We start from the raw sequence: 23,216 nt of genomic DNA, 5'->3' as shown, positions 1-23,216 counted from the left end.
AATAAGCAAATAAAAAATGTTTAAAAATTGCTTCTAAAGAGGCATGTGTCATTCTGCATAGTGACACATGTACCTATATTAAAAAAAAAAAAAAACCAAACAGTTGACTCTTGAAAGCAGAAGTAATAGGAGTTTAGTTTTGACATCTGTGGACACAGAGCTTGGAAATGGGAGTGTGCCCTGCCCTGTTGCTGTGCATGGGGCCCCAACGGCACTTGGAAGGCAGATGGAGAAATACGGGGTGTGCGCTGGGCATCCCAAAGCCACGGGGCTTGGGGGCCCTCAGAGCTGCTCAGCCGGGGGGCTGGATCCTTCCATGGACACGGAACGTCCGTGGGAAAACTGGTAAGCAAGCCAATAAAGGAGATAAGACGGATGTTTGGAAAAAGTCCTTTAATCCAAAGTCAGGCAGGAAAGATGAAAGGAGTGAGAACAAATGGGACCCAGAAGAGCAGCAAGAGGGTTCTTCGGCTCTGTCCCACCTCAGCCGCCTGCAGTGCGAGCAGCAGACCCAGCGCCTTGGTCAAGGATGACGTATGCAGACAAACCTGAGGGCTGATCAACTCCGTCCGTGCCCACGCATCCCCGGGCCCGCCGCCCCCCGAGAGCAGGCCCAGCCCGACGCCCCCAGCTCTGCGGGGCATGCCCCCGGCAGCGCACCCCACGTCGCCCGCAGCCCCCAGCTAGCCCAGGGGCTGAGCACCGCTTCCCACCCCCCACCCACGTCCCTCCTGAGGCTGCCCTGGGCCGGCAAGGCAGGTGGGGGTGGGCCAGGAGAGGTGGTGCGGCCTCACTGCCCCCACCTGAGGCCCCCACCCGCCTGCCGCCTGCACAGGCCTTGCCTGCTGGGACAAGCTGGGCCCCCGGGAGTTCCCTGAGGTGCCCATCTCCTTGCACCCCCTACTGCTCCCACCCACAAGTTCAGGGCGTTCACTCGTTCCTCAGCACCCCCCATGGGGTGCCATGTCCATGCCCTCGGCCTTGACACCTGTCCTGGGACCGATGGCGCCCCGCATCACCTGTGGGAAGAGGTGAGCCGCCTGGCAGCGGCTCCAGGCACCTCCCTCCTCCCCCCACACCTGCCACTTGTAGTCACTGTTTGCTCCAAGCTTGAGGCCCATGGAAGCATCTCACTGGATTTCCTCTTATTTCCTATGATGCACTTTTGCCTTTCCTCTTCACGGTGTTAAGTGTGTTAACACCTAAGTGTTAACCTAAAATGCAACGATCTCTTGTGTCTAATGTCTTGAGGAACTGCCGTAGCCTGCTCCCAGCAGCCGCACCACTTCACACCGCGGCGACGGAGCGCGGGGTCCGACGGGATGCCCGTTCCTCTTACCTCTGAAGCTCCCTGTACTATGTAACGTTTGTGTGTGTTTGTGGTTCTAAAAAAGCTGTGTGCCCCCGTGTCGGGGGGCTACGCCAGATGTGCCCCCAGCAGGAGGGGCAGCCACCCCACCTGGGATCACCTTGGAGTCCAGAGAGGGAGGGGCCCTCACCCCACCTCCAGGCCTATGCACCAGGACCTATAGACGTCCGGGCGTCCCGGCCACACCTGCAGGGGGAGTCCCCAGGTGAGGAAGCCAAGGCTCGCAGGCACTTGGACAGTTGGCTCTGCTCCGAGCAAGCGACCGCCGGGCATCCACCAGGTGGCGCCTGCAGCGCGTCCCACTGGGTTCCTGGGCCCCATCTGGGCCACCTGCACCCCTCTACCCGGCAGTCCCAGACCTGCTGCGTGGCCTCCCCCAGGCCTCCTGGACTGTACGGGGGTGACACGGCTGGGCGTGTGGACTGCCGGGGCATGTCCCCGCTGCGTGAGCCCTGCCACGGAGGGCCGTCTTCCCTCAGCGGGCTAGGCTGATCTGGGGGCGCCCCCCGACGCACCGGCCGCCTCACTCTTTACCCGCCACCCACCAAAACCAGCCACAAAGTTGAAAAGCAGTGTTTATTGAAGAATTCGGAGGGAAAGTCTCATAATAGTAAAAATAGTAAAGTTGAATGTAAAAAGCGCCCCCGTGCAGCACAACGTCGGGCCGCGAGGCGCGGAGGGTGCTCCGAAGGCCCCTCCGAAGGGCACTGGGCGCCCGGCGGGCCAGTGAAGCTGCTCCGGAGGACACGTGATACCTGGGACACCACCGAAGTGGGATGGCCCCAAAGGGACAAAAGGGAGGGAGGGGGGGCTTTCTTGTCACTAAGATTAACAAAACCCCACGATGCACGTGAATAGCATAATACACAGCAACGGATTGCAACGTCGTTCCTCTGCCTCTCGGGCGAGCCCGGCCTGGCCTGCCCCGGGAGGGGACCAGGCCAGCGTGCCATGGCCAGGCTGGGCCAGGACAGCCGGCGGGAGGGACGGGGGCCGCAGGTGCGTGGCTGCGCGAGTCCTCAGCCTTTTCCTACGTGAGGCTAATCGTTCTGAAGGCCAAGGCCGTGTCTGGAGACCCGGATGAAATAAATTAGAGAAGCGCGCAGGACCCTTCCTGGGGCCGCCGGTCTCCCCATCCCCGGGGGCGCGGCTCCTCCCAGCGCATCCGGGACTAACACGACATCCTAACGGTCCCGCCGGGCTTCCTCGCCGGCGCGGGGCAGCGCGGCGCGGCCAGCGGCCTTGGTCACGCCGTGCCGCTGGCCGAGTAGGAGAACTGCGGGAAGTGGGGCCTCCGCTCGCTGTCCTCGCCCTCCATGTTGTCACCTGCAGCCGGGCGGGCGGGAGGCGCGCTCAGACCCCGGGGGCACTGCCGGGCAGCGGGCGGAGGCGGCCCCAAGGCCCTCCCGGGGCAGCTGGGCGGGCTTCCCTGCTCACCTTGGTCGGGCGGCGTGATGGTGATCATCTGGGCCGTGAACTCCTCATCAAAATACCTGGTGTCCGTCTCCGACGTGACCTGAGGCTTGAAGGGCGGACTGAGCTGTGGGGGCGGTTAGGGGCGGCAGGTCAGGGGCTGAACTCTGCCCTGCCCCCGGGCCTGAGCTCTCCCCCTCCAGGAACCCCCGGGAACGGGGCTCTGGCAGGGAGACACACAGAGGGGGCGGCCCGGGCCCTGCACACGCGGCCCCCCCACTAGGGGCCCCCCGGGCCGGGCTCCCGGGTGCCCCGCAGCTGGCCCCGCAGCTGGCTGGCTCTGCAGGCCCAGGCCCCCGCGCAGAAGGCCACAAGTCCGTTCTCTTTTCTAGCTTTCATGACTTTCTGGTTCTCTGACGAGGTAGGAAGGAGATGAAGACGGACTCCACAGGCCAGGATGGGCTCCCAGCCCCATCCTCGGGTGCCATGCACACCCCTTCCTGACCAGAGAGCCACTGGCCCAGCTGCCAGGGGCTTCCACTCTGATCATTCATGATAGAGGGCCAGGCCCATCCCCACGGCCCCCTGACCCCCCACCAGGACCAGTGAGTAGTATTCCCGTGCAGTGGCTGGGGGGGACCCAAGAAGCAGCCAGTGCTGGGGTATGAGGTGCACGTGACATGCCCCAGGTCCACACAGGGCTCCCAGGGCCCTCCCTGCCCAACCTCCCACCAGGAGAGGAGGCCAGGCCTTTCTCTGCAGGAGCCCTCCAGGGCCTCGCCTGGCACAACGGGGAAGGGACAGTCCTGAGTGCGTGGCCTGGCTGGCCTCATTGGTGGCTCCAGGACAACAGCGCAGTTGGCTGAGTCAGGCTGCAGAGGTTGCGAGGGGAACTGTAGGGGACATGCCCGTGGGAGGGCCCCCCAAGCAAGCACTGCCCTGCAGTACTCCAGGCTGTCCCTCGTGAGCTAGCAGGGGTCAAGGTTGGGCAGCAGCTGGGCTGTCGGAGGGCAAGGCCCGGTGGTGGCAGACCTCAGGGCAGGGAAGTGGCTGGGAGCTGAACAGGGTGGGGGCGCCCCATCTCGCAGATGGGGCGGAGGAGAGGGGAGGGGAGGATGGAAACCAGGTGGGAGTCTATTTGGTGACAGGTGTGCAGCATGCCCTGGTACAGGCTTCCTGACCTGCTGGGCCACTGCGCCCCCCAAGTCCCTCAGAGGGCGAAGGACAGAGGGATGGGGGCAAGCAGCAGCTGCCTCGCTCCTGGGAGGCCTCCTGCATGCGCTAGGCAAGCGGGTGCTGTGCCCTGATCCCGCGTGCTCAGAGCGGCAGGACGGACTGTGCACGGGCAGCCTCAGGGACGGGGAAGCCTGAGGCCCAAAGCTGACAGGGCGCCGGGTTCGGGGAGTCCACGCCCCCACACTCCCTCTGGGGGTTGGACCGAGGGAGGGCCCTGCGGGAGGACCCTGTGCAGGGCGTGGGAGGAAATCCCACCGTGCAGACCCTGTAAGCCTGGAGAAGGGGGGAGAAGGGGGGAGATGCGCCAGGCCACCGCACGCACCTTCTTCTCGTACACGTCCTGCCACACGATGCTAGCGAAGAAGCGGTGCTGCATGATCTCCTTGGCGTCCTCTGAGCCCCCTCCGAGCCTGCGGAGGGACACGTCAGGTGCTGCCATGCCTGGCTCAGGGCTCGGGCCCCTCACCGGGCCCTCCTCCTGCTGGGGTCTCGGGGCAGCAGGGAGGACGGTGCAGGGGGCACGGGAGAGGGGAGCCGGTTTGAGGGTGATGGTCGGGGGCGAGGGATGGCATTGCCTCCCTGGGGGCTGTGGACAACACCAGGCCATGGGCCAGGCTCCTGCACGAGGAGGACACCGGGGAGGCAGGGCAGGGTCTTCCTGAGCAGGTGTGAGAGGCTGCGAGGTCCCCACCGGCCCTGGCCGAGGACGTCACACATCAGCCACCAGCGTGGCCCGGAGGCTGGCCCGCTGGCCCTGGGGGGCACGGGCACGGGGGTGGGGTGGCCCACCAGCCCCCTGCTGGCTCAGGGCCGCGGGCTCACCTCTGCTTGGGGTCCTTTTTGAGCAGCCCTGAGAGCAGGGACTTGGCCTCGGGGCTGAGCGTGCGCGGGAAGCGCAGCTCCTCCATGAGGATGAGCTCGAAGAGCTTCTCGTGGTCCTGGTTGTAGAAGGGCAGGCGGCCGCACAGCATCTCGTACATGACCACGCCCAGCCCCCACCAGTCCACCGCCCGGCCATAGTCGTTGTCCTCCAGCACCTGGGGACGCAGGGGCGCAGGTCACAAGCCGCCCAGGGGACGCGGGGGCCCAGGCCCCCTGGGGACGCGGCAGGTGCGCACCTCGGGGGCCAGGTACTCGGGCGTCCCGCAGAAGGTCTTCATGGTGGCTCCGTCCTTGATGCCTTCCTTGCACAGCCCGAAGTCCGTGATCTTGATGTGCCCGTCCTTGTCCAGCATGAGGTTCTCCAGCTGTGGGGGGGCGGGTCAGTGCCAGCCCACCCCCTGCGGCGCACCCCCCAGGCCGCTCCCGCCCGCCCACCTTGAGGTCGCGGTAGACCACGTTCTTCTCCGAGTGCAGGTAGTCCAGGGCCGACACGATCTCGGCGCCGTAGAAGCGCGCCCGGTCCTCGGGGAACACCCGCTCCCGGGACAGGTGGAAGAAGAGCTGCGGGACGAGGGCGTGAGGGTGTGCGGGCTGCGGGCCGAGACCCTGCCTCCCGGGCGGGGACCCCAGGGCTCGGGGCCAGCGCCACGCCCGCCGCGGCCACCCTACCTCGCCGCCGTTGGCGTACTCCATGACGAAGCAGAGGCGGTCGTGGGTCTGGAAGGAGTACTTCAGGGCCTGCGAGGAAGCAGAGCTGGTACGCGGCCCCCGGGCCCCGCAGGACGCCCCACGCCCACGGGCCGGTCTTGAATCTCAGCAGGTAGGGTCCCGGAAGCTGGCGATCCTGGGGACCGCGTGGAGGCTGCCCCCGGGCTCGGGGCCCAGCCCGGGACGGGGTACGGTCGGCAAGGGGAGGACACGCCTGGGGCAGAGCTTCCCGGCCGCCTGGCCGTACGGGGACCGAGTCGTCCCCACAAGTGACTGACCCCGGGTCTAGCCCAGCCGCCGGGGAGGAGCCCCATCCACGGAAAACACAGGACAGGCTGGTCTCTACCGGCCACAGGCTCGGGCAGCGGGGATAAGCTGTGCCCCGTGAGCCCTGTCCCCTTGGAGAACCTGCAGGAGGGGGTGCCACCGCCAGGGCGGGGGGGGGGGGCAGCGTGCACGGACCCCGGAGGCCCTGTCGAGCGCGGCAGGGTGCTGTGGTCGTGGGGGTGCGCTGAGGGGGAGGGAAGGACCCAGCTTGGACACGAGCAGCAGGAGCAAGGTGACACAAATCTGAGGCAAAGCCAGCATAAAGAACGAGTCCGGGCAAAAAAATGAGACCTTCTTCTAAAAATGTCGGTCACTTCTCCTAAGAAAACGTTTTAAGGAACAGAAACTTCAGAGAAGTACAGCCCCTTCCCTACTCTGCTCCTGCTTTGGATCAGGCGGTCCCCTGGGCTGAGGACACCCTGAGTAGGTGACGCGGCCTGGGAGGGGGGTCCCAGGGAGAGCCCGCCCGGGTGGGGGCAGAGCCCGGCCAGACCCTGCAGGTGAGCGCGGGCCCATCCACACCTTCCAGGAGCGGGCCGAGCCCTGGACGGCGCTAAGGCTAACGGCTTTCCGGACGCTCCTCCTGGGCCGAGGGCCCCCCAGGATGAGACCCTCCTGGCTCCAGCCTCAAGGGGGGAGCAGCCGGAAGGGGGCGTGCAGGGCAGGCACGGGGGCTTGGGGGCCTCCCAGGGCCTCGGGCAGAGCGGGGGGAGGAAGACCCCATTCCGTGCACGGGGGCACAAACCACCCCCGCCTCCCGGCATCCTCGCAGGTGTGCCCACCCTCGGCCAGGCACGCGGGGCTTCCGCGGACAGGCTGGTGGCAGGGAGCCCCCGGCCCAGAGCCTCACCCCCGCAGGCAGCCCGGCGCCTCCAGGACTCACCGTCAGGAAGGGGTGCCGAGAGTTCTGGAGAACACGGTTCTCCGTGAGCGTGTGGGCAACCTCGTCCTGGAAGACAGAGCCCGGTGAGCCCCGCCTGCCCCTGCCCGCCCCCACACCCCGGCCAGGCCCCGGCCCCGTGCCCCACCTTGGCCACAATGACCTCCTTCTTCAGGATCTTCATGGCGTAGTAGCGGCCCGTGGCCTTCTCCTTGACCAGGATCACCTTCCCAAACGTGCCCTTCCCCAGCAGCTTCAGGTACTCAAACTCGTTCATGGTCTGTGGGGCAGCGCCTGGGGTCAGGGGGGCCCGGGCCCCCCCACAATCCCGCATCCCAGCCCTACTCCTCCCACAGGGCTCCCGGTGGCCACAATGGGGCGGCCAGGCCCCTCCGAGCTGGGGAAGCGCCTCACCACACGGTGCTTGGGCTTGGCCAGGGACACCTCCATCTCCTCAGCCCCCGAGTTGTCACTGGGCGAGCCCGACCGGAAGTCCATCATCTCTTCCTCCTGCCTCTTGAGCCCGTCGGCCACTGTCTGGATGGCAGTCGTCCACTCCTCCCTGCAGGGCCGGCACGTGAGGCCCCGTGACCCCGGCCTGGACACGGGGGACAGCGAGGCCTGGCTCCCCACAGGGCGTGTGCCCTCCCCACCAGGGAGCAGAGGCCCCGGCACCCAGCCGCCCCGTGCATCCATCTCATACCGCTCCTCGGGTGTCTCCACGTGGAAGGTGCGCTCAATGACCGTGGTCCACTGCAGGCAACGGATGATGAAGGTGTTGGGCCTGGGCCGCTCAGTCTTCATCAGCTGACATTCTGGGGGCAGGGCTGGCAGGTGAGTCTGCACCCCCCCCCACAGGGCCCACCTGCCCCCGCCCCCGGGACCCCACCACCAGGTCATGCAAAGCCCTATCCCGTTCCCACTCCACGCCTTGGCTCCCCTGCTTGTAAAACCAGGGGTGGGACCCCTATTCCAGCCCTGACACTGTGCTTGCAGGCAGTGAGGTGCCCCCGCAGGGCTGGCTGAGGCTGGGTCACCTCGGCCCCATGCCATCCTCTCCCCGGGTCCTTCGGTCTCTGAGCCCATGCTGCATGCCAGGCAGCTCAACTGGCCGGAGGGACAGGAGGAGGGATGCCCCAGGGGCGGGACAGAGGAGGGAAAGCAGCTGGCCCCCGAGCAGGAACCCCCTGCCATTTCCCCAGCCATGACTCCCAGCCCCGCCCCCAAAGAAGGGCCAGTCCCAGGGCAAAGGCCTCTGGGGACTCACCCTTCAGAGATGTCACCTGTCCTGGGCAGGCAGCTGGAGAACATGACCCTCCCTGGAGGCTGCTCAGGCTGTACCCACCCCACACGATGGCATTCCCCCACCACCACCCGAGGCTGGGGATTCCAGGCGCATGGCAGGAACACGGAGACACATATCCAGAGCACGCACACACCTGGAGCATGCACACACCTGGAATGTGTGCACACCGGGAGCTCATACACAGCTGAAACACATGCACACTAAGGAGCTCAGAAGCATGCTCATGGCCGGAACAGGCACACACTTGGAGCAGGCACACAGCTGGGATGCGTGCACACCGGGGGCTCGCACACAGCTGGAACATGCACACGCCTGGAGCACACAGCTGAAATGTGTGCACACTGGGAGCTCACACAGCTGGAACTTGCACACGCCCGGAGCAGACGTACAGCTGGAATGTACGCACACTGGGAGCTCATACACAGCTGAAACGCGGGCACACCTGGAACACACGCACACTAGGAGTTCACGCACACTAGAAGCTCACACACAGTTGGAACGCACACACCAGGAGCACGCTCATGGCTGGAGCACGCACACACCAGGAGTGCACACACCTGGAGCGGGCACACACCAGGACCAGACACACAGCAAGAGCACAAACACACCAGGAGAATGCACACGCCTGGAGCAGGCACACAGCTGGAGCACGCACACAGCTGGAGCACGCACGCACCTGGAGCAGGCACACAGCTGGAGCACGCACACACCTGGAGCACGCACACACCTGGAGCAGGCACACAGCTGGAGCAGCCACACAGCTGGAGCACGCACACACGCCAGTAATGCATACACACCAGCAGCACAGGGGCTGTGGGGATGCAGAGGCCCCAAGAGGGGTGTGAGCCAGTCCGGGGTACCGCTGAGAAATTCTAGGGTGACGCTGGCCCAGTGTGTGTGAGGGCCCTAGCAACCTCAGGGGGCCCTGGCCGGGCTCGGCAGAGGTAAGGAGTGGTCTACCGGGGCTGGGCCTGGCCTATGTCAACATGGGGATGGGGGACAGAAAGCCTTGTGGCCTGTGTTCTCCATCCCGCACACCTACCTCCCACTCGCTCATCAGAGACCACCAGCTTTTCCCAGGACCTAGGCGCCTGGTGTCCGTCCCACCCTGGCTTCCTGTGCCCCCACCCCTGGAATCCATCCCCAAGGAGAAGCCCCTAGCCACAGAGGCCCCCACCCAGCCACCTCCCCGGCTTCAGGGCCCCATCCCCAGCCCCTCTGAATGGCGCCTGCCTCCCGAAAGCCTCTGCAGAGTCGCCCCCATCCCCCCTGCACTCTGCCCGCAGGGAACATTCCCCAGGGTCCCCACAGCCCTGCCAGCAAGGTGCCACCCACCCCAGCCAAGGAGGCACTGGGTGGAGCCCAGCCAGCCACCAGGCTGCAGGGACAGGGGTGCCTACCTCCTTGGTCTCCTGTCACCCTGGAGCCCCTACTCTATGGCTGCTCCGAGGAAGCCTGAAGACGCGGATGGGGTCAGGACTCAGTGGACCCAGGTCATGGTAAAGGTCCCCTGGGAGACCCCCAGGCGGGAGACTTACAGGGCAGGGGCTATGCTCCCCACCGGACAGAAGCCCTCGGGGGGGTACGCTGGCCATGCCCCTTGCCCCTACAGCACAGCACCGGCTACACCGAGAGGGTGGGCAGGACAGCCAAGGTCCAGGACCGCCCAGCTCTATGTCCCTGCCGCCCGCACGGAAGCCGTGAGTTCCTCCCCATCACCCCTGCCACCTCCCCGAGACTCTGGACCAGACCTGGGCCAGACGTGGGGGAGCTACAGGACCCCAGGCTCCCAGGCTGAATGACAGGGAAGGCAGAGGGACCCGGAGCGTGGAGATGTATAAAGGAGCCTAGGGTGGAGGCCAGACCCCCACAGCGGGCACCTCGTACCCCGGGTGGCATCCCAAGAGGGACCCAGAAGGTCTGTCAGTTCAGGAGCCCATCACTCAGCCTTCCCCCCACCGCTCCGGGCCGTGTCCCGGGTCAGCCCCGGGCGGCCCAGCTCCAAGCCCAGGTCACCCGAGCCCCACAGGTGGGGTCGCACCAGCTGTCCCCACCCCTGCAGGTACAGAGTAAGGCCACCGGAACGCAGAGTTTAGAGAAAGCACCAGGCTTTCCAGCATTGCAGGCTGCCCCAGGCCCCTTGCGTGGCACTGCCCCCCACAAACCACCACAGGGCCCAGGCCTCTGGGGGCTCCTCCTGGGGGACAGAGGCTCCTGGAAGCCGAGTGCCCCTCTCGCACTCTCGTCCTGCCTCCACACCCAGGGCCGTTGTGGACAGACCCCGGTGAGCTCCAGGTGGCGTCCAGCCCGCTGGCTGTCCCCAGGCTGTGCCCCTCGGCCAGGCCCTCGGACGCCAGAGCAAGCGGGCCCCGGGACAGGTCTGGGTGGCCCGTCTCGGAGCTCCCGGCAGCCAGAACCAGCCGCACGCTAGTTCCCACGGGGACTCAAAGCCAGCCCTGCCGCCCTGCCCTCCTGTCCAACCAGGGTGGCCCCCGCGCCCAGCGGTGCCCAGCTGCAGCCCGGGGAGGCCACACGCACTTACGTGCCACAGAGAAGTTGTTGAGGGGGGACTCTCGCTGCTCCACATCCTGGGGCCGCTCCTTGTAGCCGATGAACGTGCCGTCATTCTTGAGGAGGAAGTACCGGGGCCGCCAGGTTTTGATGTACTCCCCTGAGGACACGGCACGGTGAGGGGCCACGGCCGCCGGACCCTGCCCCGTCTGCCCACGGAAACCCCGCTCCTAGCACACGCACCCAGGACACGCTAACCCGAGGACGCTGCCCTCGCTGCCAGCAGGGCGGCCGGGGGTGCCGGCGTGGCAGGGCTAAGGGCTCCCCCCACCCACCTGGGTCCAGCCAGGCGGCGGCCCCCGGCCTGCAGGATGGAGCCTGGCTGTGGCATTGAGGGGACAGCGAGTGGGACTCAGGGCACCGTCTGCAGCCGCCCCCTGCCCCCCCCGGGCCGGGCACTGGGACAGTTGCCTCCCACCCTCCCCGCCACCGTGCACAGCGCGGGCATCACAGTGAAGCCAGGCCCAGGTGTCCGCGCGCTCCCCGGGCTGCGACCTGCCACCCTTGACCCCCACGCCCACGGATGGGCTACCCAGGTACACGGGGAAGTGCTCCCCAAGTTTCGCCACATCAGCCATAAACAGGCGTTCACACTTAAGAAGCAGAGCAGATGTCCTCAGCGATGTTCGAGCGACTGTCATTTTTCATACTGACACCCGGAAAAAAAATGTTTCATTTCCATTTTGCCGAGCAAGGAGTTTGCACAGCGACGAGAACTTACTAATTAGACAACTGCTTTATCGCAGGGGCCACCGGGCAGCAGGTGGGGGGAGGCCGGGTCCCCGCGGCAGGGGCGCCAGCACAGGCCTGCTCAGGGCCAGGCACCGGGGGTGGGGGGCTCCCTGCCTCCCTGCCCAGCGCCTCCACCACCCCAGTGGCCTCTGAGACCCAGCCCTGGCTCCACGACACCGGGTGGGGCCGGGGGTCACCCCAGCCCTACACGGCTGGCGCAGAGGGACCCGAGGGAGGGCAGCAACCCGCCCGGTACCTCTACCGGATCCGCCGAGCCCCCAAGCCCGCGACCGGTCGGCTGGGAAGGCTGGGGGGGCCTCGGGGGCCCGGGACCCGCCGCCGCCCGGCTCCCCCACACCCCTTCCCCACCAGCGCCGCGGGTGGGCGCGAGCGAGGAGGCTCCGGGCCGTGTGCAGCCCACCACCCGCGCGGGCCGGGCGCGCTCCCACCCGCCTGCGCGCAGTCTGGCGCTGTCGGCCCCTGATGGAGTGCCTCCCCTCCCGCCAGCTGCCGCTCCCCGGGACGCCGACGGGGCGGGGGAGTGACGAGCGCGGCGCCCGCGCCGCCCCGAAAATCCATCTTGACTCACCAACTGCCGCCGGCCCCCACCGCGCCCGGCACCGTGCCCCGTGCGTGCAGCCGGCACATGTGCGCCTGCTCAGCCGCACCCACACGCCGGCCGGGGCCTCAGTTTCCCCACGGGGTCCAGGATCCCTGGAACGGGGGTGCCGGTGCTACAGTACCCAGGACTCACCCGGCCACTTGGCTGCGCACCTGCAGCACTCCAGCAGCCTTCACCCCACCCCACTCCAGGGCCAGGAAGGTTCTGGAACCCAGAACTGGGGGATGGGGGCCGGGAGCAACGCTGGCAGGCACGAGGCTGAGCCCTCCACCAGCCCCAGACCCAGGGCATCAAGGGCGGCCACGGTCGGCCCCCAGCTGTCCCCCCGCCGTGCCCCATACAGCTGAGCCCCCCGAGGAGGAGCAGGGACCCCAGGGACGCTGGAGCCAAGGCTCTGAGACTCGCAGACCCCCTTCTGCCGGGCGGGGGGCCGAGGCGGTGCCAGATGCGCCCCGGGCTGGGGCTACGTGGGAACACATTCAGCCACATGTCGGGGACCCCAGAGCCCTCCCCCCAGCGCTGGGCTGACAAGGACGGAGGGAGTGGGGTACGCAGCCGCCCTGTGCCTGTCCACCGCTGTCCTCGGGGGCTGGGGCCGTGGGGTCGGGGCAGGGACACACACTCCAGCCTTCACTGTGGCAGCTGAGGACCACGGACGCCCGAGTGCCGTCAGGCCGCTGCTCCCGACGGGGGCCCCCGCCACTGCCTCGGGGAGACGCCTGCCCGCAGCCAGGCCACGACCCCCGAGGGCTCTCCGTCCACGGCGTCCACCACGTCCACCGCGTCCACCGCGTCCACCCCACACGGGGTCCCAGCACAGCCCCGGGACCAGCCTCCGGGGCACTCGGCACGGCTCACCCTGCACCCCCGCCACGGGCGAGGCGCCCCCCCGAGACAGTCTGCCCCTGGCCCCCGGCGGGCAGGCAGGGCGGGCGGCGTCTGGCTCCCCGCCCCGACTCGGCCCTGCAGCCCCACACCCGCCCTCGGAGGCCGCGTCCTGCCCGGCCAGCAGAGAGGACTCGGCGCCCCAGCTTCACCCCACGCCTGTCCACCCGCAGTAAGGGCTCCAGCTGCCCTGGCGGCGTGGAGTGGGGCGCACGCAGGCCCGCGGACCAGGGCTCCCCACGCCCTCCTGCCCCCCTCAGGGCCCCACAGCTCCGGCACGTGCCCCGCGTGTCCTCCACTATAGGGGCCCTTCAGACACTGCTCATCTCAGAGCCAGCGGATCCGGAGGCTGATCCGGATCCCTCTCCCCAGGGAGAGGCTGGGGACCCCAGAGGGAGGGGCTGCCTCGTAGGCAGCCCTGGCCTCCCGCAGCCCAAGTCACACTGACAGGGCTTGGGGACGGCACGGGCAGGGGCTGCGGGCCTGCGCCCTCCGGGCCACCCGGGCACGGGTCCCGAGCCGCACTACGGCCAGGGCAGCCCGGGCGGCAGCACACGGAGGGCTGGCACCCACGCGGGGGGCAGTCGGGGGTCGTGCCGCACGCTCAGCCCAGGCCTGACGCCCGAGAGTCCTCCACGCTGTGACCCGGCCCGTCACCCCTGGGCCCCGGCCCACTCAGCCGCCACGCCCCGAGCCCCGCGAACGTTCCCTCCCAGTCCCCAGTTTTTGGGGAAAGTGCTAGATAAACACTTTGCCGCAGCAGCGGTGGCGGTGGCAGGCGGCGGCTGGCGGGGTGCCAGGCGGCGCCGAGCTGTTTCTCCACAGCAAAGCGAGCCCCAGCAGGCCCGGGGAGCGGGCGCCAGCTGACAGCGGCGACCGTGCGGTCCCCTGCCGCCAACACATCCATCGTGGGCCGACAGCTGCCGGGCGCCCATTTACCTTCTCCAGCACAGTGAGCAAACGGCCCCGCTGACGGCAGCCCATCCATCGCCGCCCTCCAGGAAGGGGCGGGCACGGGTCATCTCGGGGGGCCCGGCCTGCCAGGCCTCTGCCGGTGCAGCAGCCGACACACCCCCACTCACGCGGCCCCGGGCCTGGCGGGGCGAATCACGCCAACCCGCCCCGTGACCCTGAGCCGTCCCGAGGGCAGCGTTTGTGGGGTCGGGCCCTGGCAGGGCACGAGCAGCCGCTGGAGGAGGGTATACGCTGCCCTCCCGGGGGGCCCGCCTGGCGGTGGGGGCTCCTTATGCCCCTGGCTCCCTGGGGAAACTGAGGACTCTCACGGTCACCGATGCTGAGCAGAGACCCGGTCCTGCGGGCCAGGCTGAGCTGCTCACGGGGCTTTGGCTCTGTCCCCACGCAGGCAGGCCCCCGAGTCACGGCCCGGTAGACACAGGCAGCCTCAGGAACACGGGAAGGCACTGGGGGCCGCCGGGCGCTCCCTCCTGCCCAGGACGGTGCCCCCCACCAACCTCCACATCGTCCAGACCCACTCCCGGGCACGGCCACCCGCCCATCACCCCAGCCGAGACGCCCCTCCAGCCGCCGTGTTCCCCGCGCACCCACCTCCTCCGTGGGCACCACCTACATCGGCACGCTGGCCAGAGGAGGGGCCGCCTGAGTCCAGCCCCTGGGACATGCCCACGAGGCGTGATCCCCTGGCCTGCGCCCTGGTCCGGGGGCCCCCGCCCACACCACAGGCTCACTGCTGGTGTCCTGCCCCCGCGGCCCGGAGACCCTCACCCACATCACGGCTCACTCGGCGCCCCCTCGGAGAGGCCACAGCCCCACTGCCCTGCGGCCAGCTGCTAGGCCCCTGCTCATCTCCCTGCGCGCCCCCGCCCCCTCCCAGTGTCCCCCAACGAGCCAGCCACGGGGTCACCCGCCTCACCCGCCCGCTCCAATGGACGTGCACCTGGTCCCACCGCAGAGGGGCTCAGGGAGGCTGGGTTGGGTGGGGGGTTCAGGGGCAGCCGCAGCCACTCCTCTGCCTCAATGAGCATCCTGGGGGCTGGGAGGGGAGTGGGCAGCCGCCAGGCTGTGGGTCCACCAGCTTCCCCCGTGTACGCCAGCCTCTTGGGCCACAGGCCTGGGGACGGGGGCTGCGGTCATGGGGCCCCCCTGGGGATCTGGGAACCACATCCAGAGTCCGGAGACGCCACCTCAAGCCCCCGGGTTGGCAGAAGCAGCACGGAGGAACCCCTCCCCTACAGGGCATCAAGTCTAACACCCCAAAACGCAGGCCGACTCCTGAAGGCTGGGGACACCTGACGGCGGGAGCAAGTATGGGCCCAGCCGCAGGGGATGCGCAGCTCCCGGAGCTGTCCTGGCTCGCCGCCCCCCACCCCACCGCGGCCTGGGACCCCAGGGACCTGGGCCAGCCGAGCACAGGAGCCCCGGGCCGGGGCCGCCCATGCCGAGCGACAGGAGCGGCGGGCACCAGGCCGCTGTGGGGAGCAGGCACAGAGCCCCCGCCATGGGCTCCGGTTACGGGGGGACCCTCGGGGGAGGCACACTGGCCCCGAGCCCGGCCGGGTGTGCCTGGGCAGGAGGGACGCCAGGGGCGGCCGAGCCAGGCCCACCCCGCACCGCTCCTCAGCACTTCTAGGAACCCGGCTCGCCTCTCCCGAGAGCTGGCAGCAGGTGGGGGTCTGGGTGCGGTGCTCCGGGCCGCCCCCCCGCATCCCCCCCGCCCCCCAGCCCGGGCCTCGCGCCCCTCCTGCATCAGTGCGCGGTGCTGCCCAGGGCCCGCTGCAGGGAGCACGGCCCACCAGTGCCCAGGCCCCTGCCCCGCCCCTGCTTGTGACCCCCCTCCCACCCCCTGCACGGAGCCCGCCCCCGCAGGGCAGCCCTGCTCAGACAGCACGCCACAGCACGGGCCCAGGCACCCAGGGCCGGCGGGCGGTGACCCCTCACCCCCCGAGCGAGCCACCCCAGCTTCCTCTTCTGTTGTTTGTTCTGCACGGAGAAGCCAACATGTTCACAAAACAGGAAACAGCCCCCAGTGGTGGTGGCCACGGCCACGGCCACACGCCAGGGCCAGCAGGCCCTGGAGCCCGGTTCCCGCCCCCAGGCCTGGCCCCCCTGCACCGAGCTGCCCTGGGGCAGCCCCGGGCCCCCCACCCCACCCCGCACGGCACCAGCCGCCTCACGGACCGGGGGCTGCCGGGACCGAAGCCACAGCCACCTCACCAGAGAAGCCGAGGAGGGGCAGCCCTGCCCTCCAGCCAGGCCACCGCGCCAGGGGAGTGGATCCCCGCTTGCTTCGGTGTCCTGCTGAGCCCCTCACCCCGGGGGGCGGCCAGCCCCCCCCCTCCAACAAACAACAGCTGACCCCAGGGCGGGATGTGCTCAAGTGTGTTCAACAGGCCCATCCGCTGGCGTGGGCTCGGCAAAGCTGCCACCCCCTCCGAGGGGAGCCAGGCTGCACCCTCCACGGTCCCCCGCACCCACACGGGGCCCGCAGGACAGGGACGGGGTAACGGACGGCGTCACCACTGTCCCCCACCTCAGAGCCACGTGGGGCACACAGGTAATGCCAGGGCCCCGGCAGGAAACAGGACCAGCCACAGCTGAGGGAGGGGCGGTGGGAGAAACACGGCCCGGGGAGCCCAGGCCCCACCAGGGCGCCCGGACCTGGAAAGGACTCGGGGCACCGCAGGGCGGGGACAGGCCAGGGCCAGGCCTGCTGACCCCCGGCCACACAGGTCCCGGGAGCAGCGGCGCCCGCACCCCCAGCGCAGCTCTCCCCCACCCCCCCACCCCGCCACCCTCAAGCCCAGCTCCCAGACTGGGGGCCGCAGGCCAGCCGAGCGGGCTCCCCGTGGGTCCCTCCTGGCCGATGGCCGGCCAGGGTCAGTGCAGGGGTGCCCGGGGCTCCCCGCCCAGGCCCAGAGCCCCCCTCCATCCGCCCAGCTCCTCACTGCCTTCCTCCCCTCTCCTGGTCCCCCGGGTCCTGCTGGCCTGACCCCCAGGAGAACCACAAGCCGGCTGGGCGGACGGTGCCCACGCTGTCCTGGGCTCCGAGACGGGGCCCGGGGGGCAGGGGAGCCCCAGAGCAGCTGCAGACACGCAGGCCGTGACCTTCGCGCAGGGTGGTCGGAAGACAAAACTGGACGCCGCAGGCCGCTGCCTATACCTACACCCTGGAGCACACGTGGGTTTTTAATTGTCAACCTTTAGAAATCAGGAGAATGCACATAAGGGAGCTTTGAGAATGCACATTTTTTGAGCAAAATGCCAAGCCCACCAGCCTCCAGCAGCCAGGCCTGGGCTCGGGTGTCTGCTTATCACTCGGCTAACGTGTGTCAGAACAGCCGCCTCTGCTCAGGAAGCCCACCCGGCTCTGGGGTCCCCGTCGGCCCTGCCTGCCGCCCACTCACCCGAGCCTTCAGCAGCTTGGGCTCACTCTCCCGGGGACCCGCTCCCCACTGGACACACGGGGACACTGAGGCCCGGAAGGCTTGCCTGGCCCCCGGAACGGGTCAGTGCAGGGCTCAAGCCCCGGCGTCCTCACCCAGGCCGGCCTCCCCGCTACCCACCACGAGGGCTCCAGCCCCGGCACGTGGCATCAGGTCACCCGGGAACAGCCCCAAAGTCACTCCCCACGGGGAGCTGGGATCCCCTCTCCTGGCCTGAGGCTGGGGCCTGGAGGCCGCTGAGGCTGGCTGCACCCTGACTGGAGGCCCCCCACAAGCCGCGTGACAAACGTCAGCAGGCCGTGCCCTGCCACCACTCCTATCGTTTACATGGGGAGACCAAGGCCCTGAAAGCTCAACAGATTTGCCCTGGGGTGGGGGGGGGGACAGTCACAAAGCAACCAAATCAGATTCAAACTCAGCTCTCCGGATGCCCCCTGGCCGGACACCCCACAGCCCCTTCAGAAGGCACACGCCCTGAGTAGCAACCGGAAAGGCACCCCTGCCCCAGCCCGGCTGGCAGGGGACGTCCCCGTGCCTGGCTCAGGGGCCCTGGGCAGCCCCGAGGCCCAGGACCTCCTGGGTCAGCCCTTCATCTAACAGTCGGTCAGCAAACGCTTATCAAGGATGAAGAGGCACCGGTCCCACGAAGGGGACTGTGGACACGTGCTGCTGCCGGGCCCGGGGCAGGTGAGGGGGAGGGCTGGCCAGGGGTCCTGGGGGGCCGAGGACGGAAGCGGGGGGCCGGGTTCTTAGGGGAAGCTAGGCGGAAGGGCTCCCCCGGACCGCAGGGCCCTGAGCGTCCTGGCCTCTGTCTGCAGTCCCCGTGCAGCGGCCACACAAGCTCTAGAAACACAGCTGACCACATCCCTGCCCCTGCGCCTCGAGCGCTCGGCAGCCCCAGCCCCTCCCTGCCCCTCCGCGCCTCCCCCCGCCGCTCCTGCGGCTCCCCGGCCTGCTCCGCTGGGGAGCCCCTGTGCACCCTCCAAAGCCCAGACACCTGCTTTTGCCACGCCCCCTGGCTGCTTCCCATGTCTGAGGATCCCCCTCCCCACAGCCCGTGGGACCCTGCGGTGGGGACGGGGCACCCTCCTGCCATCTGCTGCAGGACGCGCTCGAGGAGTGGCTGACTAGCCAGCTGGGGTCACCAGAGCCTGGGCAGGAACAGGTCCGGAGGAAGAGGAAGTGGGGTGGGGGCAGCTAATTCCCGCTCTGGGCCAGGAGGCAGTCACTCGCCAGGGGCACCTGGACGGGAGGCCTGTCCGTCCGCCGCTACCCATCCCGGAGCAACAGAGGGCCGCGGGCCCGGGGCCCCGTGGGTGCGGACAGGGGAGGCCGGGCAGGCGCGGGCCAGGCGGCTCGCTGCTCCAGCACATGCACCCCCCGGGGTGGTGCGGAGCCCCCCCAGCCCAGGCCCGAGGCGGGCAGCAGGCCAGGCGCAGCACCTCGGCCCTGGCCTCAGGAGCCCTCAGGCAGTGCCCCGGGCCGCCAGCGAGCCAGGCCTTGGACGCGCCCCAGTGTCCTCCCTGCCTTCCAGGAAAGCGGGCAGGGAGGTGGCGGTGGCTCTCCCGCCCTAGGGACCCGGCCAGGCAGCCACTACGCCAGCCCGGCCTCCCGAGGGGAGCCGGCCCCGGGAGCCCCTCCCCAGCCCCAAGCCCCGCGGGCACTGACCTCTCTTGTGCAGCCAACCCTCCTTCACGATGGCCACGTCGTTCATGGCGCCCTGCTCCAGCGGGCCGGGGCCACCCCAGCGCCCCTCGCTGGCCCCTCTCAGCAGGGTCTCCTCGAGCCCAGCCGGCGTACCCAGCCTCTGGAAGAATCAAGGGGCAGCGTGTGAGGTTGTGTCCACCCCTCCAGCCCCACGGTGAGGCTGGGAGGCCCTGCGCACCCAGGGTCTCCTTCAGCGTCCTCCCGCCCCCTCGCAGCCCTGAGCCACAGCCACCCCCCATGGCTCCCACCACGGCCCCCGACAGAGTCCAGGTTACTGGCCCTGCTCCCTGGGGCCGAGGCTGCAATCCCCCTGCCACCCCTCTCTGACCCCCAGGTCCCCAGGGTCTGCTGGCCCTCCTACAATCCCACTTCCCCCCGCCTGGCCACAGACCATTCCCCACCCCAGAGGCCCTCCCTAACCTGCCACCTCCTCCAGGCAGCCCCTCTGACTGCTCTGGTCTATGCTGCTTGGCCTCTCCAGGGCCCTGGTGAGTGCCCCTGAGCTCCCTGCCCACAGGCCGGGGTTCCTCCTTCTCGCCCCAAACTAGGAAAGAGGAGAAATTCAAACAGAACAAAGTAGGGCCAGGAGACCAGGCGGCTGGTGCAAATGAGAGCCCGGAGCCCTCCGGGGTGACATAAAATACCTCCCCCCAAGAAACCCCAAGCCCCTCCTAAACCACAGCACCCCTGCCGGTCTGAATCTGGTTCATTCATCCGACCAGCACGGACCAGGCATCTCTGGTTTCGCCAGGCTCAGCCCCGGGGACAAAGAGAGGTTCTGAGAAGCACCCAGTCCAGGCTGGTCACAGACCCATAATTACAGCATTCAGGAGGCAACAAATGGGGGGGTGCTCTAGACAAATGCAGAGGCCCTGGCACCCGCCCTGGCCCACCAGCAGCCTTCCCTGGAGCAGACACTTTGGCCATTGAACCTGAGGGGCCCTCCCCATCGCTCCCTGCTGGATGAACTCCTAGGCATCCCTCAGAACCCAGTTCACACCTTCACCCACTCTGTGCGTCCTGGGAAAGAGCACTCTTCCCAGGCGCAGTCCTCTTCCCAGGCGCAGTCCTCTGCGAGCCCTCCACGCGAGCACTGCCGAGGGCAGCCCGGGAGCCTCTCGACTCGGGGACCTCGGGCCCAGGACGCCGGGGACCTCCGCAGCGAGCCCAGCACGGCTCTTCCTACAGCTGTCTAGGCACCCTCTGGCCGCGCAGCTTCCCGGCCTCCTGGGGCAGGGTGGGGACCCCGAGGCGGCTGCTCGGAACCTGCGGTCTTAGGCTAAATGCAGAAGAGCGAGAAGCCCCCGCTGGCTGTGTGTACCGCCAGGCCGGGGAACACACTTTGCCCAGGGAGAAAGTGCCCAACGTGCCCCGCAGGCCACTGGCGGCCCAGCGCGCGAGCAAGACCTCCAAGGACAGGGCTCCGAGCCCCCGCGGCAGGCCGGCCCCTCTGGGGACACACGTGGGCGTGGCCCGGAGGCAGAGGCCTGGCCTGGACACCTCTGGAGGTCCCCCGCCCCCACCCTGGCCTACGTGGGGCTGACAGAGTCGGACAGCTGTCGGCCCGCGTGTAAAAATACATCTGTGCGGGCACAGGCTGGTGAGGCTGGGGCATCTGCAGAGACGCACGCGCGGGCCGGCGCGGGCAGCCTCGGGGCAGCCTGGGGCGCACTCGGGGCGCGCGGCCGCAGCGACGGGGTCCCCGCTTCCCGCGGCTTCCGGACCCGGGGCCTCCACCCCGAGGGCTGTTCGCGTCCTTACTATCTAGGGGTGGCTCACGGGGCGCTGCCTGCTCAGGGCCCCGGCCTCTGCCCCCAAACGCCGCCGTGGGACCGCGGGCTCAGCTGGCGCAGGGCAGGGACCCAGGCCCGCCCGGCGCCCCCGCCCTCCCCTCGCACCGGGGCGCGGGGCGCGGGGCGCGGGGCTCGGGGCACCCCCGGCCCCCAACCCCCGGACACCCGCCTCCGGGCCGGTGGGCGGCACCCCCAGGCCTCGGCTCAGGCGCAGGCTGCAGGCCCGCAGGGGCGCGGCCTTTGTGGGCCGCCGGGCACCTCGCCACCGCGCGCAACTTTTTGTCTCCGGGCAGCGGAGGGCTCGGCCGCGGGCCCCGCAAACTTGCCGCGGCCGCGCGCACCCCGCGAGCGCCCCGCGCCCCGCGCCCCGCGCCCCGCGCCGCCTCCAAGGTCAGGACGGAGGCGGGCGCACCCCCGCCGCCCCGGCCCGCCCCGGCGCTCCCCGCCAGGCCGCTCGGCCACTTCCTGCTCCGCTCCCCGCCCCCCGCCGCGCCCGGGCCGCCGCCGCCAACAAAGCGCCCGCGGGAGGAAGTCGGGCCGGGGCGCGGGCGGGGCACTCACCGGGCGCCTCCGGGCCGAGCGCGGGCCTAGCCGGGCCGCGGCCTCCGGCGCCCGCCGCTCCGCATCCCCGCGCGCCCGCCGGGCGGGGCCGGGCTGGAGGCCGCGGCGGGCGGGCGCTGGGCGGGCGGGGCTCCGCGCCGCCGGGCCCGGTGCTCGTGGCGGCCGCCGGCTCGCGTCCCCGGCTGCGCTGCTGCGCTGGTGCGCTGGGCCGCCCGCCCGCCCGCCGCGCTCTCCCGCCGCCGCCGCCGCCGCCGGCCCGCCCTCTCCCCGCCCCGCGCCGCCCCGCCCGGCCGCCCGCCCACATCCGCCTCCGCCGCCCGGGGCGCCCCCGGCGCGGCCGGGGCGAGGGCGCGGCGGCGGGAGCGCGCGGCAGGCGGCGGCCCAGGCTCCCCGCGGCCGCGTGCTGCCCGGCCCCAGTCTCCCGGCGCCGCCCGGTTCCGCCGCGGCCGGTGGGGCCATCCCGGGGCTCCTGCCCCGTGCGCGGGGGGAGGATGCTGGGGGGGGGGCGCAGCCGAGGTGACCCTCAAAGGCCCCTGCCCCCCCATGGGGCCTGGGACCCTGCTGCAATGGGCGCACGGGACAGGGCACAGGGGGGCTGCGGAGGGAGGGGCCCCAGGCCCGGGCTGCAGAGCCACCTTGCCCTGGGCACGACCCCCCATCCCTGGTCGGGCCTTCCCAGAGCTGCCCGTGGCCCCGAAGCAAGACACCGGCAGCTCTACAGGAGCAGATGGGGGCTTCCGACGATGACAGCGGGACAAGCAGGCCACAGGGACTGTGGGGCGGTGGGGGGCATCCACCAGGTAGGCGGCTTCCACCGCACACCTGGCGGGGGAGCCTGTCCTGCGCTGGGACAGGCACCCAGAGAAGGGCTGTCAGAGGGCAGCCCAGGCCCCAGCCTGCCGCCCCAGTGGGGCCCCGGCCTCCCCCCGTCCACTGGGCAGGGGTGGGCAGCAGAGGCGCGGGCGAGGCGGGAGGACACTGCAGATGACCCCTCCCCAGGCCCTGCTAGAGCCAGAGATTTCTCCAACAGCTGCCCCTCCCCCCATCCCCGAGGCCTCCAAGTCGTAGGGATCCTTCTGTGAAGGGAAAACTCCGTGAGTTACCCTCCTGGAGTCGGCCTGTGTTCTGCGGGGGAGAGGCCCATTTCTGTTCCTTATCCAGGGTCAGAGTTCAGCCCGGGGGGTATAGATACTTCATCTGGGTCAGAGGCAGGTGCAGCCCAGCTGAGCGGCCAGCAAAGCACCTACACCCAAAACTGGGGCTCCTGCCAGACTCCTTGGGGCTGAGGGACAGTCATAGTCCTTAGAGGACTCTCCCCTGCTCAGGGGGACACTCCTCCTCGCTCCCCACCAGATGTCCCGCATCTGTCCTTCCCTTACCCTGCAAACCTTCCCCCTGGCCCCCTGGGACTCCCACCTACCCACTGCTGCCCCAGGAAGGGTGTCCGTACCCGCCCCCCTGGCCACACACGCACGCTGTGGAGAAGGCGGAGGACAGGAAGAGAACGGGGTGGGGGTCGGTGGTGTCCGGCAGCCGCTGGGGAGGGGGGTCTGGGAGGGTGCCCTCTCATGGAAGATGTGGTGACTCCCCAGCCACTCCAGGGCCCAGTGGCCGCGAGAGGACAGGCGTCCTGGCCAGGAGGCCGCACCGCCGTAGTCCTACCGTCCTAAACCTCCGGCTCGTTGGCCGCCAGCCCGTCTCCAGGAGGCCCCCCTGCCGGCTCCGCACGGAGCTCCGGTGCCCACCAAGGGCCCAAGACGTGCCGGGAGCCCTGCGCCCGTTTCTGCGCCCCCTGTGTGCCTG

The 23,216-nt window shown here is 69.6% G+C and overlaps 1 protein-coding gene across 2 annotated transcripts; it reads right to left on the bottom strand.

Annotated features, from left to right (window-relative positions):
* Positions 1-1,931: 1,931 nt before the first annotated feature.
* On the bottom strand, positions 1,932-21,614 carry AKT1 (AKT serine/threonine kinase 1). 2 transcript variants are annotated; one of them, XM_041759269.1, is made up of 15 exons: positions 21,414-21,431; positions 19,480-19,603; positions 19,021-19,159; positions 10,664-10,792; positions 7,519-7,630; positions 7,230-7,377; positions 6,964-7,095; positions 6,819-6,884; positions 5,570-5,638; positions 5,336-5,461; positions 5,137-5,265; positions 4,841-5,055; positions 4,341-4,428; positions 2,807-2,909; positions 1,932-2,695 (listed from the first exon to the last, which is right to left on the bottom strand). In XM_041759269.1, the coding sequence occupies exons 3-15, from the start codon at positions 19,064-19,066 to the stop codon at positions 2,616-2,618; spliced, it is 1,443 nt and encodes a 480-aa protein (XP_041615203.1). In that variant the 5' UTR covers positions 19,067-19,159; positions 19,480-19,603; positions 21,414-21,431; the 3' UTR covers positions 1,932-2,615. The 2 variants fall into 2 exon arrangements, with proteins under 2 accessions (XP_041615203.1, XP_041615202.1); XM_041759268.1 differs by lacking the exon at positions 19,480-19,603 and having other exon boundaries at positions 21,414-21,614.
* Between the last annotated feature and the right edge of the window lie 1,602 nt (positions 21,615-23,216).

This window comes from Vulpes lagopus, chromosome 6 (assembly GCF_018345385.1).
Source record: "Vulpes lagopus strain Blue_001 chromosome 6, ASM1834538v1, whole genome shotgun sequence".
NCBI lineage: Eukaryota > Metazoa > Chordata > Mammalia > Carnivora > Canidae > Vulpes > Vulpes lagopus.
This window is presented reverse-complemented; position numbering and strand designations above follow the sequence as displayed.

Bases quoted from the DNA above. Each gene is read 5' to 3' on its own strand.
- AKT1 (XM_041759268.1), bottom strand. From the start codon at position 19,066: ATGAACGACGTGGCCATCGTGAAGGAGGGTTGGCTGCACAAGAGAG. The intron at 7,096-7,229 runs GTGAGGCGCTTC...GCTGCCCCACAG, and splicing joins CCAAGCCCAAGCACCGTGTG to ACCATGAACGAGTTTGAGTA. The intron at 2,910-4,340 runs GTGCGTGCGGTG...CCGCCCCCACAG, and splicing joins AGGACGTGTACGAGAAGAAG to CTCAGTCCGCCCTTCAAGCC.